The sequence below is a fragment of the Ambystoma mexicanum genome, chromosome 14 (genome assembly GCF_040938575.1).
Source record: "Ambystoma mexicanum isolate Mex_15411 chromosome 14, UKY_AmexF1_1, whole genome shotgun sequence".
NCBI lineage: Eukaryota > Metazoa > Chordata > Amphibia > Caudata > Ambystomatidae > Ambystoma > Ambystoma mexicanum.
The window spans coordinates 99897266-99918908 of record NC_090940.1 but is presented as its reverse complement, the minus strand read 5'-3'; the positions used below and the strand labels follow the sequence as shown (position 1 = coordinate 99918908).

At 45.1% G+C, this 21643-nt stretch overlaps 1 protein-coding gene across 4 annotated transcripts in view; it reads right to left on the bottom strand.

The window, feature by feature from the left end:
* The window catches only part of SIPA1L1 (signal induced proliferation associated 1 like 1), a 1823374-nt gene that overhangs the window by 485048 nt on the left and 1316683 nt on the right, over positions 1–21643 (bottom strand). For all 4 annotated transcript variants that reach the window (XM_069638601.1, XM_069638604.1, XM_069638602.1 and 1 more), the window contains one exon: positions 9847–9965. In XM_069638601.1, coding sequence (XP_069494702.1) covers positions 9847–9965 — 119 coding nt within the window. The remainder of the gene's footprint in view (positions 1–9846; positions 9966–21643) is intronic.

Below are 21643 nucleotides of genomic sequence, written 5' to 3'. Positions count from 1 at the left end.
GACGAGTTGGTTATTGATCTCGCCATCTAGATGAGATGCATGCCAATTTTCAAATTCTTTCCAGATGTGGCGCGCAAAATCCCCCAGTCTCCATTCAGATACGGTACCGGCTAATATTCACAATCCTGTCCAGATGCGACGCAAGCCAATGTTCATAGCTATATCTAAATGCGGCACTGGCTAACCTTCACAGTCATGTCTAGAAGCGAGGCAAGCCAACATTTGGAATCCTGTCTGGATGTGACGCCAGCCAATACTCATAGTTGTATCTAAGTGTTGCACTGGCTAACATCCACAATCCTGTCTAGATGTGACGCAGACTAATATTCACAATTATATTTAGGTGTGGCACTGGCCATATTCACAATCCTGTCCAGTTTCACACCCAATCCAATAACTGCAATTCTATCCAAATGTGGTACTGGCAATGTTCCCAATTCTATTAGATGTGTCACTGGCAGTATTCCCCCTCTATCGGTTCTAGGTGTTGGCTGTACCTTCAAGTGTTTAGTCAGCATGTTCTTTTGCATGTCCCGTTTTATTGTTTGTCGCTGCCATTTAGTTCAGTGGTGTTGAAGAGCGAGGTTCTTGGTGTGAATCAGTGTTTGATCGGAAGCCAATGTACCATTTTTAGCGCTGGTTTGATGTGATCTCTTCTAGATAATTTGAGGAGTCGTCTAGCTGCTACGTTTTGGATGCATTGTAATTTCTTAAGGTGGTGTTCCGGCATCCCGAGGTAGAGACTTTTGGCGTTGTTGATTCTTGACATGAGTGCAACCATTGTCAGCTTTGTGGGTGAAGGACAGGAATGGTAGGATTGTTTTTGTCGAGTGAAGGAGGAAGAAGAAGAATTTCTTAATTATCACATTTGCTTGTGGTTCCAAGGTTAGTGCATTGTCCATTAGGAGTTCCAGGTTTTTGACTAGATTTGATGGTGTGGGCGCGGTTCCTAGTTCTATCAGCTACGGTATGTAGCGATTGTTCTCTTCAGTTTTGGATATAATCATGATTTCTGTGTTTCCTGGGTTGATTTTTAAGTTGTTGGCATTCACCCAGTCAGATTTCCTTTAGACATTCTCCTAGAGTTGAGTGTTCTGTTTGTGGGTCTTCGATTTTGTAGATGATTTGAGTGTTATCTGTGTAGTTGTGGCACTTAAGAGTATATTTTTTGAAGATCTTAATTAGTGGATTCTGGTAGATGTTGAAATACAATAGTGATAATGAGGATCCTTGGGGTACTCCACAGTCATTAACTGATGGAGTGGATTTGAAGGGCTTTATCCATAAAGTTTCTGTTCGCTAGGAAGAATTTAGTCCACAGTAGTGATAAGTCTGTTATACCTATATATTCTAATCTCTTGATGAGGGTGTCATGGCTTACTGGGTTGAATGCTGCTGAGAGGTCGAGCAAAATCAGGGCTGAGGATGTGTTGGAATCTGCGTTTGCTTTTAGGTCGTCCCAGATGGATAGACGTGCCTGTATTTTGTTAATTTGTCAAAATATAATCAAACAAAATAAAGACGAGCCGGTGGTGATGCTTGGGTCACCTCCCGATGCCTTAGGGCTGCTGTGCGCTATACAAATATGAATAAATAAGAATGCAGAGGTATGCTTTTGCCCAGCGCCTAGGATGTTAAGTGGCAGCATTGCTTTTGAGAAGTTTTCTGGTCTTGCCTGCAGCATTGTAGCTATTCCCAACCAGCCAGTGAAGATGGGCTAGTAGGATATAGGTGTTTTTTGTTCGATTATTTTGCCCCCCACCCCAAAAAAAAAAAAAAAAGGTTTCAGTAAGCAACTTAGACTTCACATGAAACCTTTCCCCGTTTGTTTTGTATGAGCACCGGACCGCTTCAAAAGAACTTCAACAGTGTTTTGAGTTGGCACTGTCTGGCCAACATCTTTCCAGTGCGCATGAGCCAATGCACTACCCCAAAAGGTGAAATGTGGCGATCCTCATTATCACAGGCCAGAAGACATCCTGGAAGCAGGAGGACTCCATCCAAAGCATAAAGTGCTTTAAAATCATACTGGGGCAAGCAAATACAAACTTCAATAACAGTAATAGTGAGACGTGGGAGGGATGGGGACAGCAGCCTGTTGCTTTTTACTGAGCAATGTTCTTAAACAACCTCACTCGCACCTCCCTAATGCATGTTTCCTTAGGATCCAAGACATTTAAGAAACCATTTGAAAAACTTTCATCCATGAAGTCACATGATGTGTGTGGTGTTTGACCACTTCCTCCAGGAAAACAGTTATCACAACTTGTGTTACACAGTAACGGAAAACCGTAAAGCCTAGATGACCTTACTATCACAGGAAATATAATAGACATGAATACTTTTTATTTAAAAGGTTACTGATCTTTGAATGCAAATGTTAAGTAACACAGCTTTTACACTATATGTAATCACCACCGTAGTGGTCTCAGAGCGCTGGGCTTGTCTGGAGGGGTTGGGTAGAATTTCATTTGTGTGCAATATTCTCCCCACTTTTGAGTACCAGAGCACTTTTTATCAGTTTTCCTGGGTGAGTGGGAACCTTTATCCCCACTCACTCAGACTTACTTTACCTCTGGGAACCTTTTTCAACCCTTTTGGGTGCATCTTTTTGGAGTAATGCTTTCCTCCACCTTTTTAGGCATCTGCAATGTATTATTGCAGCACACCGCACTTTCTGTGCAGTGTTTCTGGGAGCTCTTTGAGCTGATCTTTATTTTCATTGTGATAACTACCGTTTCCAAGGATAGGGGGATACTTTATATCCTACCTAACTTATTTCGTGGAATCGGCACACCCCACCTTATGTGGAGTGCTGAGGGGTAACAATGTATTGCTTGCTCCACTTTTCCTGTAACTTTGTAGTTACAGTGACAAGCTTACTTGAGTGGCTGGTGGCAATGCATATTTTCTACCGATTGATTTTTACAGGCAGGTTGCTGTCGCAGCTGTGGTAAAGGACACATGGGTCACCATTGACCTAAAATGGTGGCTGTTTTCTCTTTTACCAACTCTTGATGAACTGTCCTTTCTTGAGCATTATTCCGCCGTCCTGGGTGGGGGAGTTCCTGCTCACTCTCGTCTTTGCCAGGCTCCCATTGGGAAGCCCGCCAGAGGACGCCAGCTTGTCTGGGAGGACAGGAAGCTGGGAGGAAACAAACTCTGCCGGTCTTTGTCCTCCAGTGTGCCTGCTAGAATCCTGTTCTGAATGGTACACTGGCTGTCGCCTTTGGCATGACCGATCGGCTGGGTTCCTGCATAAATGAGAGGGTTCTGCAGCAGAATGAGAGGGTCGACCCATGGAATGAAGAATCCGAAGGAGGACGTCTGCAATCACTTCCAGCGACCACCAGTGACTGCTAAGTAACCGCTGCTGCTCCAACAACCTCTTCTGATCGACAGGTAAGATCCAGACTGGAAGACTTCCTCCCCTGAACCCATGGGCCTAACCAGTCTCGAGACAACCTGCATTTTGAGTTGTCCCTCGAACAGCTGCAACCATCTTGGGCTGCAATTCCCCAATACCCTGGGACCTGGACCAATCTGCTGTGCATCGTCTCCTGAAGCGTGGCTGCAGCTGGAATTTCGTGGGCATCCTGTTGGACCTACAGTGACTCTTTCCCACTACGAGACATCTGCCCTTCCAAGTCGAGGGTCGAGAAACAGAGTAGCCTGACGTGTGACCACCATCGCTGAACAGAAGACTGTGTTCCAACAAACCAGTATAGTGCATATCACCTGCTGGGCATCCCATAGCAAGAAGCCGACCGTCTGCTCCTGCATAAAGTTCCTTCTTCAGCCTCCAGTCCAAGAAGTCTAACGGGAGCTGCTGCTGCTGCTGCCTCACCTGGGAACCTGCCAGTGACAGTCTTTCCTCATGAAAAGTTACTGTCCTGATCCTAGGTATTTATCTGGGTGCTTGCTGTGTTGAATCAAACTCCTCCTGAGTGGTCAGACACACTGGGGTGGCCAACCCAACTGTATTCTCCCAGGATTAAGGACATTGGTCCTTCGGGCTACAATCCTTCGGCAGTTCTCCCTCAACCATCTTTTAACTAAACATTTTACTTTGAAGATGCCTGCAAATATGACAACTTTGACAGAGTCTGCCTTCCTTTGTTCTCCTTCGCAACAGCCCTGGTCACCCATTGTCCCAACTGACTGAGACTCTCATCCAGTAGTGTAACAAAATTTGCCCCCCCCCTGCGAGCCATGCTGAGGGCTCACCCCCCCACAGCTCGTCAACAAATAACGGGTCGCGCCACACTCTTGGTGTAGATTACCACGCTTGCTCATACGCTGCTGCAGGAGTATACGGCACACTGCACTAGGAGAAACATATAAATATGTGTTTTAATGGATTATACAGGACATTGAGAAAAATTGGCTAAAAGGCCAGAAGGTTTGCAATTGTTTGGTAGGGTAACACCAATCTAAAAATCCAATACATTAATGTTCCTGTGCACCAACACTGCACAGGAACATTAATGCTTTAATATAATTCTTTGCTATTAAAAATGCCATGCCACAATGACAACATGTCCAACTGGCTGCATAATGTAGACCAGTCTAGACACGTAATAACATATTACAGTAAAGCATGCCAAGCCACATTTACACATACCTAGACTGGTTGCACCAAAATGCCAGTCGAAGCAATAACACAGCATGGTTATTTTATCACATATTCCCAGAAAAATATACAAGGGTGCAGTAAGAAACGGCTAGACTGGCAGCATGCAAATGCCAGTCTAGCCAGGTAATTACACTTGGCAGGACTGCTTTATGAGAGATGCCCAGTTAAAAAAGTGAAGCCAAACTAAGAAATGACTAGACTGGCTTCAACTAATGCCTCTCTAGCCACTAATACCACATAGCAAACCGGTTTAGCACGAGCATGGATGACCATTACGATTTATTGCACAATTCCCCATCCCACCACAACCCCCCACACATCCCCTCTCCTTTCCACCCCTGCTCCAATCCCCACAATCAGCTTCTTGACAAGAGTTACCTCCACGTGGGACTAGAATAATGAAGATTACAGGTAACTAAGCCAGACATTACCTCCATGTCCCTCTATCTCATCTCTGTACTTGGGTATGAGTCAAAGTGCCTAATACAAAAGTAATGGGACAAGGAAGAATAGGGCTACGAGTAACTAAGATTACCAATAAGTAACCAAGGGAATAAATGTAAGTAGTGGCTGAACACCATTGAGCTGGCTGGGCTTCAGCATCCCCCCCGCCCACACCCACCGTTCCCCACCTTTGACATTTTGGGCTATGTTGACTCGACCGGGCTGGCCTACAGAGCCGTTCCCAGACAGAACAGGACACAGATGTTAAACGACACCTAGGTTTCGCTGTTAACAAAGGCCCAGCCATTACGAACGTAAAGCATTTCACCGTTAATACCTGCATTCAAGTGCATAAGTCTTTAGGCAATTGAAAAATTGATGTGGGTTCAGTACTTGCATTCCAGAGAAGTAATTGGAAGGGTAGAGGGGGGTCAGCAGTCCATAAGTGGGTGACTTAAAAGAGAAAGTTAACTGCTTGCAACTTTGAAGCTGCACTAGAATAGTCTCATTAGAATGCATAAAGAAGTTGGATGCCCCACACAAATAGGTGTGCCCCTCCCCCACCACCCGTGAAGTTAGCACCTCTCCCAACATTTGAATGGTTAGCAACCCCCACCCGCACCCGAAATGTAGGTTTTGTTGCACCCCTGAACACAAGCACACACACATACACACCCAGACAGCCACCCATGCATTTAATTGTGCAACCTTGCACCATACACTCGCACACGGCATGGGGTTCATGGGAGCCCTATCACTTCAAAAATAAATGGTTTATTTTTAAAGTCACTGACTTCATAAAGAAATTATTTCCGTTAAGGACCGAACCATATTGGAAATAATTTCTTTATGAGGGCAGAGTGACTTTAAAAAGAAACGTTTTATTTATTTAAAGTCATAGAGCTCACCCACCCCATGACATGGAGGCCTCCAGCCTAGAGGCCTCCATGTCATGGGGTGGGCGGAGCCCTCGCACTTCAAAAAGAAATTGTTTATTTTTGTAATCACTCCGCCTTCATAAAGAAATTATTTCTGTTACGCTGTAATAATTCTATTTTTGTAGTCCAAGGGAGCACCCTCCAAGGACATGTGGTGGTGGGGTCACACGCACTGCAGGGTGTGTGAGGGCCCCTGTTATGACAGTGTTCTCATCCCCAAATGGGATTGGACTTTATAAAGTATAGGCTGCCTAAAAGTTACTTACCAGTATCTTTGTTGCATTACTTGAATGTTGGTTAAATGAATTGATTTGCTCCTCTGACTACTTAACTGTATTCATCTTAAGTTTAGTTTTGCCGTCAGTAATGCATAAATGTGAATAGGTTTCCTTACCTGTGATTCTAATATTGTTTTAGTTGCCTTAGTATTTACAATAACCATATTCTTTATAAAATTACAGTGTATGAATGTATTCTTGACTATAGGTGTGCCCTGAGGTCTTTGTACTTTACCTACAGCCCTTCTTCCTTCTAGACTAAGCCTGGCTGCTCATCCATTGCTACCAACAGTTTGGGTATTTCAGGCCAAACTTAATTGGAGACCTGTAACAACCAAGAGGGAGTCTGCTTCAGTCCTACCACAGTAAAACTCCCTAACAAGAGGTTAGTGTATTGCGGCATCACGGCCTTAGTCCATGAAGAAAAAGCAGTAGGGAGAAGATAAGAGGATGGGGAAGTGGATACAATGCCATAGACCTAGGCAAGTGGAGATGACGTGAAAAATGAATGCTCTGCAATAGCTCAGGTGTGTGTGAATCCATTAAGCAGGCACATGGATCGACATTGTACAAAGAATGGTATGGTTCTAGGTGTGTTAAGAGGAGCAATAGGTTAAAGCATGGTGTTTGGATGAGTGATGTGCTTGAGGTGTGCTCCAGCAGCCTAATTAAATGGTGGTGGCTTTTTGACTCAAATAATTATTTTAATTTTTCCACAGGGCAAACTCCAGAAAAGTAATTTGGGGCTGCTAAACAGACAGGCCAGATGAAGCCTGGTCTAGTATAGACTTTTTGAAAGGTCAAAATAGTTGGAGACCAAAAGGGTAGAATGGGCCGCTATGGATCCGAGGACATATTTTAGGTTACAATGCAATTATGGCAACGGGCAAAGCATATATATGTGTTACATGAACGTACAAAATAAGGCTGTGGTGCGCTTGTTACCTGTATAGAGCTTCATGCCCAGTAAGGCCACCTGACAGCACTGAGGAATGTAGAGGGACAACAATATGGGCACCAGTAATCCTAAAGCACAAGCCTGAAGAGCCCCCAACGGCCACGTTCAGTTCTACGAAGACCCTGAAGACACTCAACGTGAGGGTGACTTTCAGTGTGAAGGTTCCCCTGTGGCAGATGCTGCCCTGAGGCTGCTGCCTGAACAATCACTGGGCCCTTTTACCAAACCATGGAGGCTTTTCTTAGCGTTGTGGTGACTGGGCCCCATCTTAGGAAGTTGCTGGGCTCCTCTGGGATTAATCTAATATAATGTGCCCCGCCAATTACGTCTTTGAGCTGCAATTGCCTATTTAAGCTAACAGGTGGAAGTGGGGTAAACGGGAAAGCAGCTCACTTTACTGGACAAAATGTTGGTTGCACCAAACTGATCAGTCCCCTTGATACAACCAATACCGCTCGTTCTTAAAAGTATACCAGAAATGTAAATTGCCCATTTTGTGATTCCATGAGCACATTTTTCAATTTTCATTTATTTCCTTACGAGGGGGTTACAATCTCCCAAACACCTCTACTCCCTAATGCCTTCCTTTTCTGTTTCCTTCTCTGACACTTGTAGCTTTATTTTTTACAACCCTCCCCACACTTTCCACAATCTTCACTTTCCTTTCCATATCAATTATCCATGTGTATTATCAATATGGAAATCAGCCATTGGTTTAAGAAAATATAAGGGCTTTTACTTTTTTTAGGTTTATGACTGCAAGCTGTCGAGATTGTATTAAAGCCTGTTAAACCACAAATGGATTTCCCCCAAAGCAGACTCTCACACCTGGGTATGTCACCAGGTGCGATTACATTAAAATCTGTGAAAACTCACCTTCATTTGCACCAATACTGAATCTCAGATTATGCATTTGTCAAGCATCAACAAGAAGTGCCTTTTAGTTGATCAAGATTTAACAAGGGGGGTCCTGGGAGTCCCTCTGCCAGACATTAGTCCTGGTTACGAGAGACTTACCCAGAGTCTTTAGCTCACTATCTTTCACAGAGAAGAAATATCCCAAACATATCAGTCTTTGTCCTGCCCTGGGGCAGTCCAGCACCGAAATGCGAGGCAATTCTCCTCTGAACAAGAGTACCAACAGAAACCCCAGACACGTGTTTCGGTCTGGTTGAACCTCATCAGTAGGGTGGATCTGTGCCTCTCTAAGAATAGTGAGCAAGGGGTCCACGTCTGGATTCCCCTAGTAACTTAGGGTGAGACCCAAAGTTACTTAAATATGCAGATTTAACAAGGGGGGTCCTGGGAGTCCCTCTGCCAGACATTAGTCCTGGTTACGAGAGACTTACCCAGAGTCTTTAGCTCACTATCTTTCACAAATCAACATATTCCCAAATACTCCTTTCCTTTAAGGGGTTCCAAAGACAGCTATAGCACACAGCAGTCTTCAGTGTGTTTGGAGGAAGAAAGTAGACCAGTTTAAATACCCGCCACTGCCCTGCATACTTACCCACACCTCAAATGCAACAATTGCCTCTAACACAGCAACAGAAGCTAAGCTTTCCATTTCAAAGGGTCCTAAGTGGAGCAACTGAGAAGTGAATTTTGTAATGCTAAGATGAGAAAGGCCAGATCACCAGGAGAGGAGATGGAAAGCATAGACTTAAACAGAGAAAGGAAGAACATACTATTATGTTGCTTACTTGGATAAGTCCTCAACAGCTCTTAAACGGTCAAAGCACTGAAGGAAAGAGTGAATACAAGAAAACTTTCTTTTCATAGTTGTACTGTACATTATTTTAGGTTAGAGGTTTCTTACATAGCTTTTTAGTCATTTGATACTGCATCAGTCACCACTGTAGTGGTCTAACCAAGCTGTAGGCTTGTTCAGAGGTGAATACTGAGATGTCATCAGGGGTATCCACACCTTAGTCAGAGAGGAGGGGGATGTGAATGCAGGGGAGACCGGGAATAAAGGTTGAACGGGCATGCTTTGTTACAATGCTTTGATACGGCGCCAAAGCACTACCATGGTGGTGCTGGAACACCTGGCTTGTCATGAAGTTGCCATATTGTGCCCCTGCCTGGCGTATCTAGACCTTAGACTGCAGAGGAAAAGAAATAGGGAGACAATGGAAGATAAGAGGAAAGGAAAGCGGGCGAAAAGCCACAGATGTAGGGATGTTGTCATGCAAAAGGGAAAAAAGAATCAACGATTGGAGATGGCTTTTGTGCGTGCAGATCCATCAAGGAGGATCACAGCAGTGTTGCGGAAAGGATGGTACGCTCTAACTGTGCTTGGTATCAAATGAATTGTCTATGTAAAGCAGTGCACAGAAGCAATAGGTAATGTGTGGTGTTTGGCGGCATGATGGGCTTTAGGCGTTCTCCAGCTGACTTTTAAAATCACAGTGGCTTTTGACCCGAGATTACCTTTAACAATTTTTCACAGGGCAAATGCACGAAAGCCTCAGGAAAAAAGTTTATCCGTAGGGGGAAAAAGCCTCACTACTTAAGGGTAGGCAATGCTAAGTATGGTTTAAACTGAAGTTCACATTTACTATATAAGCAAATATGTTTCAGTACACTTACCTGTCCCTGCTTATGGGGAGAGAGATGGACCACAGGATCCTGCCTGATCAGCCTTCCAGTGGGACTCTCTCTGAAAGAGGGAAGCACCTTTGAAACTGCTGGGAGATGGCAAGTTGGTTCTGAAATGAAAGCAAGACACAAACGTCAGTGAACCTAACAAAATTGAACACATTACAACTGAAACCAAGTTGGAATCCTGGCCTCATTTCAATTTACATAATATGTGTTAAAATGTAACCAGATAACTCAACGGGATTGGCACAGAGCCCAAATGGTATTTACTCAAAAATGGGACCCCAGTTGACCAAACTAACATGTGAAAACATGTTCAGAGATGAGCTCTACTGAAAGAAAAAAAAATACATACTTAGCGATGGGGATGCGGTTAAAGGATTAATAAAAAAACAGCAACGGGAAGCATGTAATCTGGGGGAAAGCAAGGCAGGGGAGGGGAGGGGTCAATGCCCACTAGCCATAATGAAAACAGAAACAGCATTGCCAAAGAAACAACTTTTTGGGTTGACTTTAAAGTCAAAGACGTTTATCATGTCACATGGAACCACTTTTGGAAGCTGCTCTTGTAACCATGTGTAAGGAGTGTGGTGGTCTCCAGCCAAGCCCACAGAAGTTAAATCAGAGGCAACTAGTTTTGTGTTTTCACAATAAAAGTATTGCAAATATGAAATCAATAATTGGTCTTCGTTTAAGAAACTCCAAAACCCTGTGTGTTAAATATCCATATAATCATTTAGACCATCAGAGGATCTGGAAGGGTATGAGATGCTGCATTCATATTGGGAGCAGAGTCGGCTTTCAACAAGGCTGAAAGTCAGGATATTTGCCTAATTCGTTACCTCTAAGGCAATAAAGGGCTTTTGCAGTTCTTCCCATCGGGGTAAGCTGCTTCTTGCTACAGAAGCAATTATTTGTCCTTTCTTGACTAACTTGTATGAATGTGGATTATATTTATTCAGACTGCTTCAGGATTAGGATTGGAGGGTCAAATGAATGCAACTCTCCCTCTATTGGAGTCGAACTGCTGTCCTTTCCTGAATGAAGGTTTAACTGGGATGTAATAGAATCAATTATTACTTGGCAACCTCAAGTGTTCCTAAAAGCAAATCAGATCTTCAATCCCATGCAATCTAGATTACTAGCCAAACATGGAAGCCCAACTGGGTATAACTAGTCAAGTTCTTCCACTGCTTCATCAACGCCAGTGATTGTGCTCTTCTGGTACGCCATGATGGGTCAAGCTCCTATGGTACCCTGAACAGCTATCTCCAATCAGGGCCACAGATCTCACACCATTTATTTAATATGGTTTAAATCCTTCTGAGGAGATTCGGTCATGTATGGCAATGTCCATACTCCAACCCTCTGACTTGACTTGCTGTGTTCTTTATGGTTCCAGCCTTTACTCTACACTTTCACATTGATATTTACATAACTGGTCCCTGCTACAGACCCACTGCTTTTACTGCAGGTGTAAATAAGTCACCCTATCACAAGGTCTAGCTACTGGCAGAGATTTGGCTCATAGGTTTTCAATTAATTGCAACCACTGCCTATGCTCTGGGTAGATTACATTTGGTAAATGTTTACCACTTTAGCAGCATTACAGCAGGGGACATGCAATATGCATATCAAGTATTTGTCCCTTCAGCAATGGAGGTAATCTAGCTCTATCATTTGACATTATCAACTTGCAGGATCCAGAGGGCGAGAGTATAGCAGCTTTGTGTCAACTGCCATCATTCACCTCTGTGTGCTGCAGCTGCTTGTGAAGGTTACACCTTTCTATTCCTGTGTATATCCACATGTAGCATCTGCTAAGCAATTCTTCAGCACTCTGCTGTTCTGCACAAACGAAATAGCACCAAACTTGTAATGAGGCCCATTATTTGAATCATGACAAAGATACAGACTTCATCAGTATCCCCAGAGAGGCAACCTTAGAATACTCAGTGGGAGGTTGAGGAGATTCCTCTTACCCCATTCCACAGGAACGACACCCTTCTATTTCCAAGCCAAAGAAAGAGACAAAGGGGAAACCCGAGATCTCTGGGAGAAAGGTATTACACCTAAACCTGTTCACAGGACAAGGACATCCCCGAGAGGACAGTCCCAGGTCACCCCAGTGACCCCTTCCCCAGCTGAGGCCGAGTGGGAGGACCAATCAAACTCAGAAGCATCAGCTACTGGTGAAACAGAGCTGGAAGAAAACCTTCCAGATGTGGAGATCTGGATCGTAAAGACCATCCTGAGCGGTTAACTTTACTCGGAGAAGGTGGACCCGCTAGGGCAGACTTCAGCAGAGGTCAAAGAGTGTCCATCTCTAGAAGGTCTTTGTCAACAGACAGCTTCCCAGCTGGAAGGGTAATATCCAGGGAAGCATAGACTTTACTGGGAGGATGGCCTCCTCTACAGTGAACCTACTGACTTTACCCCAGGAGACTACAGAAGACCTGTAGTGTCCTAGGAGGTGAGACACCAATTCTTAGTTAGCCCACGAGATCCCTCTGGCTGGCCACTTGAGTTTCAAGGGGACCGAAGAGAGACTCTTTCTGTATTTCTACTGGCCCGCGATGGGGGCTGATGTAGAAACACTCTGTAAGAGCTGCCACACTTGTCTGACTTCTGGCAAGAGTGGAACCAAGAATGTGGCACCTTTAGTGCCCCTCCGAGCAGTGGGAGTCCCTTTTGAGAGGGTGGAGATTGACATTGTTGGTCCCCTAGACCCTCCAACCTCTTCAAGCAACCAGTTTATATTGGTTTCCGCAGACCATGCTATCAGGTATCCTGAAGCCATTCCTTTGAGGACTGTTACTGCTAAGGCAGTGGCTAAGGCCCTCCTTGGTGTCTTTACCAGGGTAGGTTTTCCTAAGGAGGTCATCTCTGACAGAGGGTAAAACTTTATGTCCCACTACATGCAGACCATGTGGAAAAACTGGAGTGACCTACAAGTTCTCAACTGCCTATCATTCCCAAGCCAATGGGTTGGTGGAGAGGTTTAACTATAGGTGCTTTAGAGGAACCCCTTAGAAGAAAGTGAGCCATTCTACTGCCATGCCTCCTCTTTGCTTATAGAGAAGTCCTTCAAGCAGGGGGTAGGGATCAGCCCATTTGAACTGCTCTATGGTCATCCGGTTAGAGGCCCTTTAGCCCTGATCAAGGAAGGGTTGGAGAGTGCTCCTTCCCTCAAGCAAGTAAGAATCACTGACTATGTGCTAGGTCTCCGGAGGAGAATGGCACTCATGACGACAGAAGCTTCTGATAACTTTAAAGCAGATCAGGCTCTGGTCAAACATTGGCATGATCATCAGAAGGCCAACATGGTGGAGTTCACTCCAGACCAGCTTGTTCTAGTTATGGTACATACAAGGAAGAGGGCCTTACATGACAAATGGATTAGACCCTTGAAGGTTGTAGGTAAACTTGGAGAGGTCAATTATTTAGTGGACTTGGGCAATCCCAAGGAGGCCCCTAGGATCTTTCACACTAACCATCAGAAAGCTTTTGTTTCCAGAACAGAACAAGGAGCTTTGCTTCTAGCCTTTGATCAAGAGGAGGGCAAGAGTGAGCCTCTCCCTAATATCCTCAGGTGACAACCTTCAGATGAGACAGTTGAAGGAGTCAAATTCTCTTCAGATCTGACTCTGAAACAACAGGAAGAGTGCAAGTCTCCATTAAATCGGTTTGCCTCCCTGTTCTCAGTGACACCAGGCTTGACCCCTTGGGGACATTTTAGTGTTCTGCCCCACTTGGGAGGAGCATCTTCACCACCTTGGATGTGTTTTGCAGGCAGGCTCTTGAACAGGCTCATCTGACCATAAAGGCTAGCAAATGTCAAATTGGTCAGAGTAAAATGGTCTACCTTGGACATGAGGTAGGAGGAGGTGAAATAAGGCCATTGCCTAGCAAAGTACAAGCTGTACAATGAAGAAGCAGAAAAGAACTGGTAACCCAAGCGCTAGACCAAAGGGTTATCAGACAATTGGAAAAGCTACTCATACATGGACACAAAGAAGCGGGTGAGTGTATGAGATCGCGGAGCCTCTGATCAGGACTCCAACATTTAAGAACCAGTATATGGGAAAAAGTACTCGCCGTAATCATATTTCTGATGCTTGTATCTGCTTAGATTCACATGCTATGCATAGGCCGACATCTAGTGGAAGCTGCAGAGTATTACAGTTGTTTTCAAAACTCAAAAAGGAACGTCGACAGGGCGTGCCAGTAATACTATCACTAGTGTTACGTCCACTGTACCTATGGTCTTTCACACATCGAGGTCCATCAGATTGTTTTGTTCTTACATGAAGTTGCGTGAAGTGTAGCAGGAGTACAGGTGTATCCAAGCAGATAGATAACAGAAAAGCTAATATAACATCTATGCACCTTCTCAGGGGAGGAAGGGTGGGCGCATGGGAATCTAAGCAGATACAAGCATCATAAATACGATTACGGTGAGTAATGTATCCCTTCTGAAGCTTGTGGACTCTGCTTAGATCACATGCTATGCATAGATTAGCGAGCAGTGTTAGGAGAAGATGGTGGGTCGTGAGAAGGAGCAGCGGCAAATAGATGTTTTAGAACCGCTTGTCCCACCTGTGTATCTGCTTTGGAATGGGCGTCAATGCAGTAGTGCTGAGTGAAGGTGTGTACTGAGCTCCATGTAGCTGCTTTGCAAATGCTGTCTAAGGGGACATTTGCTATAAAAGCCAGAGTAGCTCCTGTTCTTCGTGTGGAGTGAGCTCTTGGTGTAAAAGGCAGTGTCTTTTTTTAATAATGAATAGCATTTTTTTTTAAAACAATTTCATTGATTTATTCCAACAAAAAACAATACAAACCAAACACACAGTGCATATATCAACAGCTCAATTGTTCATTGCTTAATTTCGGTCACTGCTCCCCTTATGCCACCCCCCCTTACAAGCCTATTTATTCCTCACACTCTGTATCTGCCTCGCGTGGTGGGGTCTCACTTCCTGTGGATTCTGTCAGATCTTGTATCGTTCCAAACAATTCCGCTATTAATGATTTCCAGGCCATCAGAGTTCCCGCCTCCTCCTCTCCCCCTACATTGCTCGCCTCTTGCCATACCATGGTTTCTGCCTCCGCCCATTTCTGCAATTCTTTCCACCAAACCTCCACCCGTGGTCTGTGACATGTCTTCCATCCCATGGCAATCCTTTTTGCGAGCACATGCTAGATCTTTCAATTTACTAACATGCTTACGTTTCTGCGATCTGGGACCCCCCCCCCCCCCGAGCAAGACGGCCCAGGCTGTATCTATAACAATCGTAACCCCCTTTCCCGCTAGTTTCTTTGCTACTTCACCCCAGAAACGCTCAATTACTGGGCATGACCAAAACATGTGTACCATGCCAGCCTTTTCTTCATCGCATTTGGGACATGCTTGTCGTACAGCATTTTCAAACCTAGATATCCTCTGGGGTGTCATATATGCCCTGTGCTTTATATATAGTTGTATCTGTTTTAGTCTCGCATTCCTTGACACCTTCTTGTGGTACCCCAGGGCACGTTCCCACATCCCGTCCTCTATCGGGGCTCCTACTTCCGCTTCCCAGTCTAGTCTTAATTGTGTTAGTTCCATCCCGATATTAGACATCATCTCGTACAGTCTAGAGATCTCATGCCCCCCTTCTGTTATATCATATATTATATCTATGGTGGCATCTGGTGATTCTTCCAGTACCGTTTCAGGCCATGTTCTCCTAATTCTCGGCACCATTCTGTGATATGTGATATGTGATATACTGGCCTGTGTGTAACCCCGATTCCTCACCCAGCACTTCAAACTCTGTGATAGTCCCCTCTCGCCAGATATCTCCCATCGTAACTAACCCCACCGGCTCCCAGTGGTTCCAGATTATCATCCTTAACTGCTCATCTCCCCCTGCCAGTGTAACTAGTGGTACCTGCGGGGAGCATGGGAATGGGTTCTCCATCATCCGGCATGCCCGGCGCAACATCTTCCACCCAAGCATCATCATTTTAGGACGCTCTTCCATTTCTGTCTTGGGCAGCCAGATCATCTCTTAAATAAAATGGGGCACAATCCTGTCCAAACAACCTGGATTTGGGGGTCACTTCATCTGAGAGCCATTTGGCGATATATTGCAGTTGGCTCGCTACATAATGGACCTCATAATTAGGCAGTTTTATCCCCCCTTTTTCATAAAAGTTCTGCAGCTTCCATAGTGCCACTCTATTCCGGGTACCATGCCACAGGAAATCCCTACACATGCTATTCAGCTTAGTGAAAAACTTCTTGGGTATCAGGTATGGAATATTCCCAAAATAATGCAGGAGCCTAGGTAGGACCACCATCTTAAGCATTGCCCCTCGTCCCATCATTACTAGGGGCAACTTCACCCAGAACTTCATACACTTCTCGATTTTCTCAATGGCTACCTCGGTACTGTGCCTGTGCTCCTCTTCCACTGTGTGGTACACGTCTATCCCAAGATACCGGAAAGTACCAATCGCCCATGGTATTTGTAACACCGATAACCGTCCCACAGGGATTCCCTTATAACTGCCTAACGGGAAAAAACTAGATTTATGAGGATTCACCGCTATACCAGACAGCCCCGCATATCTTTCCATCACTTCCAGGATGTACTGAAGATTTTCCTCCGGGTGCCACAAGTACAGCAGCAAGTCATCCGCATATATGGAGATCAAGTGTCGTTCCCCTCCCACCTCGATACCTATAGTATCGTATTGTTGTCTAAGGTATATTGCAAAGGGCTCCAGGGCTAGTATATAGAGCATTGGGGACCATGGGCACCCCTGTCTGGTGCCTCTACTAAGTTGCCATCTTTTGGATATCACGGATCCTGTTCTGACCCTGGCCAGAGGTTCACTATATAGCATCTTCGCCCACCTTATGTATCCAGGCCCCATTCCATAGCCCGCCAGTGCCGCCAGCAGCCATTTGACCGAATCGAAAGCCTTTACCGCGTCCAAGGACAATTGCCATTTCGCCCTCGTTCCTGCTCCCCCATTCAACAACCCGTTGGAGTCGTCCATGATTATGAGTTATATTCCTATTCCGGACATAGCCCGTCTAGTCGTGGTGTATTAGTTTGCCAATAACTCTCTGCAGTCTGTTTGCCAAGACAGCCGTCAATATCTTGCTGTCCTGGTTCAACATCTACAAAGGTCTGTAGGAGCCACAGCTATGCCCAGGCTTATTGGGTTTAGGAAGCAGTATTATAATCGCTTCTCTAAGTAACTCTGGCAGCCGTCCCACCTCAAACGCTTCATTTAACATTTCTAACATTGGCGGGGGGGTCGGGGGGGGGGGGGGGGGAGTACTTCCTCCCTATATACTTTACAAAATTCACTTGGGAACCCGTCCGCTCCTGGAGTCTTACTAGTAGGCAGCTGCCTCACCACTTCTTCTAACTCCTCCAAAGTATTCGGTGCATCCAGCTCCTCTCTTTCCTCAGCACTTATCTTAGGCAGTCCTATGTCCTCCAGTGTTTGTTATCTCCCCATAGCTACTTCCCCTCTCATCCCCATATAGTAACCTATAATAATCTGCAAACTCCTGATTAACTCCCTCTTGGGTGTCAGCTACACTACCATCTTCTCTCGTTATCGTTCTAATTGTGGGTCTGGGGGTTTCGCTCTTGTATAACCATGCCAAAAGCCTTCCTGTTTTATCCCCTCCTGCATGCTGTCTCTCTATATATTTTTTATAGTTGAGGTTGCACAGTCTTTCCCATTGCTCCGCACATTTCTGCTGCAGTTTAAGTATCAGCTCCATGTCTCTCTCCCTGTCACCTCCTCCCCTCAATGCCTTTTCCAGTTCCCTGTTTCTTGTAGGTCAGCCAAGATCCCACCTTGCAGGCCTTTAGATTTTGCTATGGCTACACCTCGCATCACCACCTTGAAGGCTTCCCATAATGTGCTCGCTGAGTCCACGCTACCCGTATTCATCTCAAAGTAGTTTATAATCTCCTCCCTTAAGGACCCCTTTTTTAGGGAAGATATAAGTGCCTCTGCCCGGAGGCGCCATGTCGCAATCCTTGCTCTCGGGGGGCAATATTGCCATCCGAGAACCAGGGACGAGTGGTCCGGGAGGACTCTCGCTTTATATTCTGCCTGAGTAATCTCTGTTATTACCTCGGACGTAGCAAAGACATAGTCCAGCCTCGTGTGCAACTGCTGCGGGGCGGAATAGTGCGAGTATTGCCTTTCTTGGGGGTGTCTCGTTCTCCAGACATCTGCCAGACCAAAGTCGTCTAGTAGTGTCTGCAACGCTTTAGCCGCTGGGGCGGGTCTATCAATCTTTCCATCTGATCTATCCACCCTGGGGTTTAATACACAGTTAAAATCCCCACCCCAGATCACTGCACTCCCCATACACATGCTAAGGTTAGTACACAGAGTTCAGAAATATGCTGCCGTATTCCGATTGGGGGCGTATGCATTTACAATGCTCATCTCCCTATTCTCCACCAGTCCCCTCAGTATGACCATCCTTCCATCCGTTTCCGCCATTTCCTGCAACAGTTGAAACAGGACATGCCGCGCCACCCAGATGAGCACTCCTCTAGCATAAGCAGAATATGTCGAGCCCGCCACAACCCCTTTCCATTTCTTCACAACCATCTCCATCTTTTCCCGTGTCGGGTAAGTCTCCTGCAACAGTGCAATGTCTATCTTTTGTCTGCGCAGGTACAACATAACCTTGTTTCTCTTTAGATAACTATTAAGTCCCCTGACATTCGACGTAATTATTTTAAGGTCCCCCATGGCCCATTAGAGTTCCCCTTCCCCTCCCATCGGTGCAGTCCGGATCCCACTTCCATCTTAATCTATATAGGCTTGTTCCCCAATGCAAACTTCCCTTAACTACAAACACCCCAAACACCCCTTCCCCTCTCCCTCCTGCCTCCCTTCCCCTCCCCAACTTTACCCCCCCCTCCAACTGTTGCCCAGCTCCATCCCTGGATCTCAGGCACCCCTGCATCTAGCTCTTTCTGGCAATAGCCTGTACTCGAAGGTCAGCAGGGTGAGGTCGCCATAATGGCTATCCTGCTACTTCTACTACCACTTGGGGGGCTAAGGTGCCTGTCTGCCGCTCCTATTTCCTGCAATTCAGCCACATACTACTATCCAATTTGCTCATATATTCAATACTCTATATTCCAGTCCATTACACATCAGCAGAATCAGGGATATCCTAACCTAACTTCAACACTACCCATCCCTACATATCTATCAATGGCTTTTAATAAATAGAATAATTGTATACATCTGATATCCATCTGGAGATGGCATTCTTGGAAATGTGGTCTCCTTCTCTACCTGGTGCTACAGAGGCAAACAGTTGGTCTGTTTTCCTAAGCGGCCTGGTCTTGTTTACGTAGTAAAGGACCGCCCTCCTCACATCCAGTGTATGGAGTTTTACCCCAGCCTAGCTGGTTGGATTCTGAAAGAAAGTCAGAAGCTCAATGGATTGGTTTCCTGTGGAATTTGGAAATTACTTTAGGGGAGAAGTGCGTAAAACCAATTTATCTTTGTGGATTATAAAGAAGGGGTTCTGCACTGACAATGCTTGCAATTCACTAACTCTTCTTATACCCGTATGGTTCTTCACCATTACAATGGGACACTCATGTATGCCATAGCGCCCAATACTTCTTTAAAATAGAAGTATGATGGCCGCGTTTGCAGCATGTCACTTCCCGCGTACCTGACACTATGGAACATTATATTCATCAGGAACCTACGCTCTAGCGAGGATTCAGGTTAGCCGAATTTAGATTACACACCTTTATAAGATGGGGCAATGCTGCTCTGCTCACAGTGATGTCCCTTTTCAGTTTCCACGATCTGAATACTTTACTAAAATGCCGCTATCTGTACTTCCACCTTGATCCCATATATATGTAACCTCCCACACGTTGTAATTTCTCATTAATATTCTAGATCCTGCATCTTTCAAACTGCGGGGCCATATACCATTAGATATAGTTAATTGAGATTGTCATCTTTTAGCAGATAATGACCTGATATGTGGATTTTAGACACCACCCTATTTTGATTTCATTATTGCTAATTTCTCCATTAACAGATACACAGTCCCACAAAGAACTAGTGGTTGGAGCCTGGGCCGGACATAGTCTTCCTATTCGTGGGAGAACCCGATACACCTTTTCACAGCATTATGATGAGTCGAGGTATTTCCACATTCTTACGTAGTTTCTTTTTCTGGATCTCTTCCGAGTGGCACTTGAGTCATTCATTCTTACAATATTTATATTTTATTATAAGCATGTTCTAAGAACTGATACTCGGAGATAGCTAGATCCAGTTAGCGAGTTCATCTGGCGCATGTGGAGATTTCAGTTCCTATTCATTAATGGAAAGCTGACCACCTATAATTGTTGGAACGTTGATGTTTTCCTATGGACCATCCCATTGGGTTTAATAATATCAACATATCCGAGGTTGTGGACTAGGTTGTTTCTAATACCTATTCTAATGTTCATTGAATTCTAATACTTTTGGACCTAGACTCAAGTGCTTCATGTCTTAACTTTAAACCTGCAACTGATGAAATAATGAGCTAACTGCATCAATTTACCCGACTCTTTCTTTCCTTTTTCTCTTTTAACTAACAGTACAGTTAGGCCCTTTCTGAAGAAGAGGGAATCCTTGAAACGCGTCGGCCGACTTATGTTGGACACTATTGCTTGTACATTGTGTTTCTGCTCTCATTTATTATGCTTGTAACATTAAATCATTGTTCTCAAAGGAATATTGTGTTTCAGAACCCATTGTGGTATTAAATTGTGAATTTTACTTGTTTGACTTTTGAATATCTATATGTTTAACCGCTCTTGTGGCCTATGTAGAAAGGGTGCAGGGGACGGGAGGATCCCAAATTTGGGTTCTCTTCTCTTTCTTTATTAAGTAAGGCATTGGAGGGGACCTGTAGCCGGCTGTCATTGTTTGGGAGGTGTTCCTCCATCTCTAGATGTGGAGGCTCTCCCACGGCCGCAGGATCTGCGCTGGCCTCTTGGATAATCTTGGGACGCTTGACCCTGGTTGTTGCATGATGAATTTTGACTTTGTCCGTATCCAGAGCCTGTTTGGGAATTTTGGCCATGAAAACGGCGAAAATTGTTCCTGCCTCTCTGGCCAGGTTGTTTATTCGTCAGTTGCCCAAGGGATTTGAGGGAATCATATTCCCCTTTGGCTGATTTCGGAACGTCCTCTACCGCTTTGCCGAAAAGCATGGTCGGTTCCACTTGCCAAAGAACCCTCTTCTTGTGGGACAGGTAAAGTTCCCTTAGAAGCGGTAGACTTGTCCCTATGAGACAAGTCTTTGTCCTTATGGGACTTGTCCTTATGATTAGAACTCTTGGAGGACGATTTCTTGGAATGAGTAGCCTTTAACAGGCCTTCTGGGACATGTTTTGTAACCAGGTGCGACAACCCAGTGTTTTTAGACTTTACAGCTGATTTATTTTGAGATGTGTCGACTTTCGGAATTGGAAAAGACCTCTGTTTCGTCTGCCGACATTCGGTCGATGTAGTTTTATGGGCAACATCTCTCAGTTTGCGGGGCATGACATGGGGCGACCGGGACCTCAAGTGCCCACAGGACAGGGAATCTACTGATCTCTCCCTAGATGCCGAATCTGGGCATTAGGTCGGGGGCGGCGCCACATCACCTTGGGGTGTGTGCTTAATGGCATGTGAAGTTGAAGTGCTCTTGCTGCCGGGTGTCGTCCCCTCAACAGAG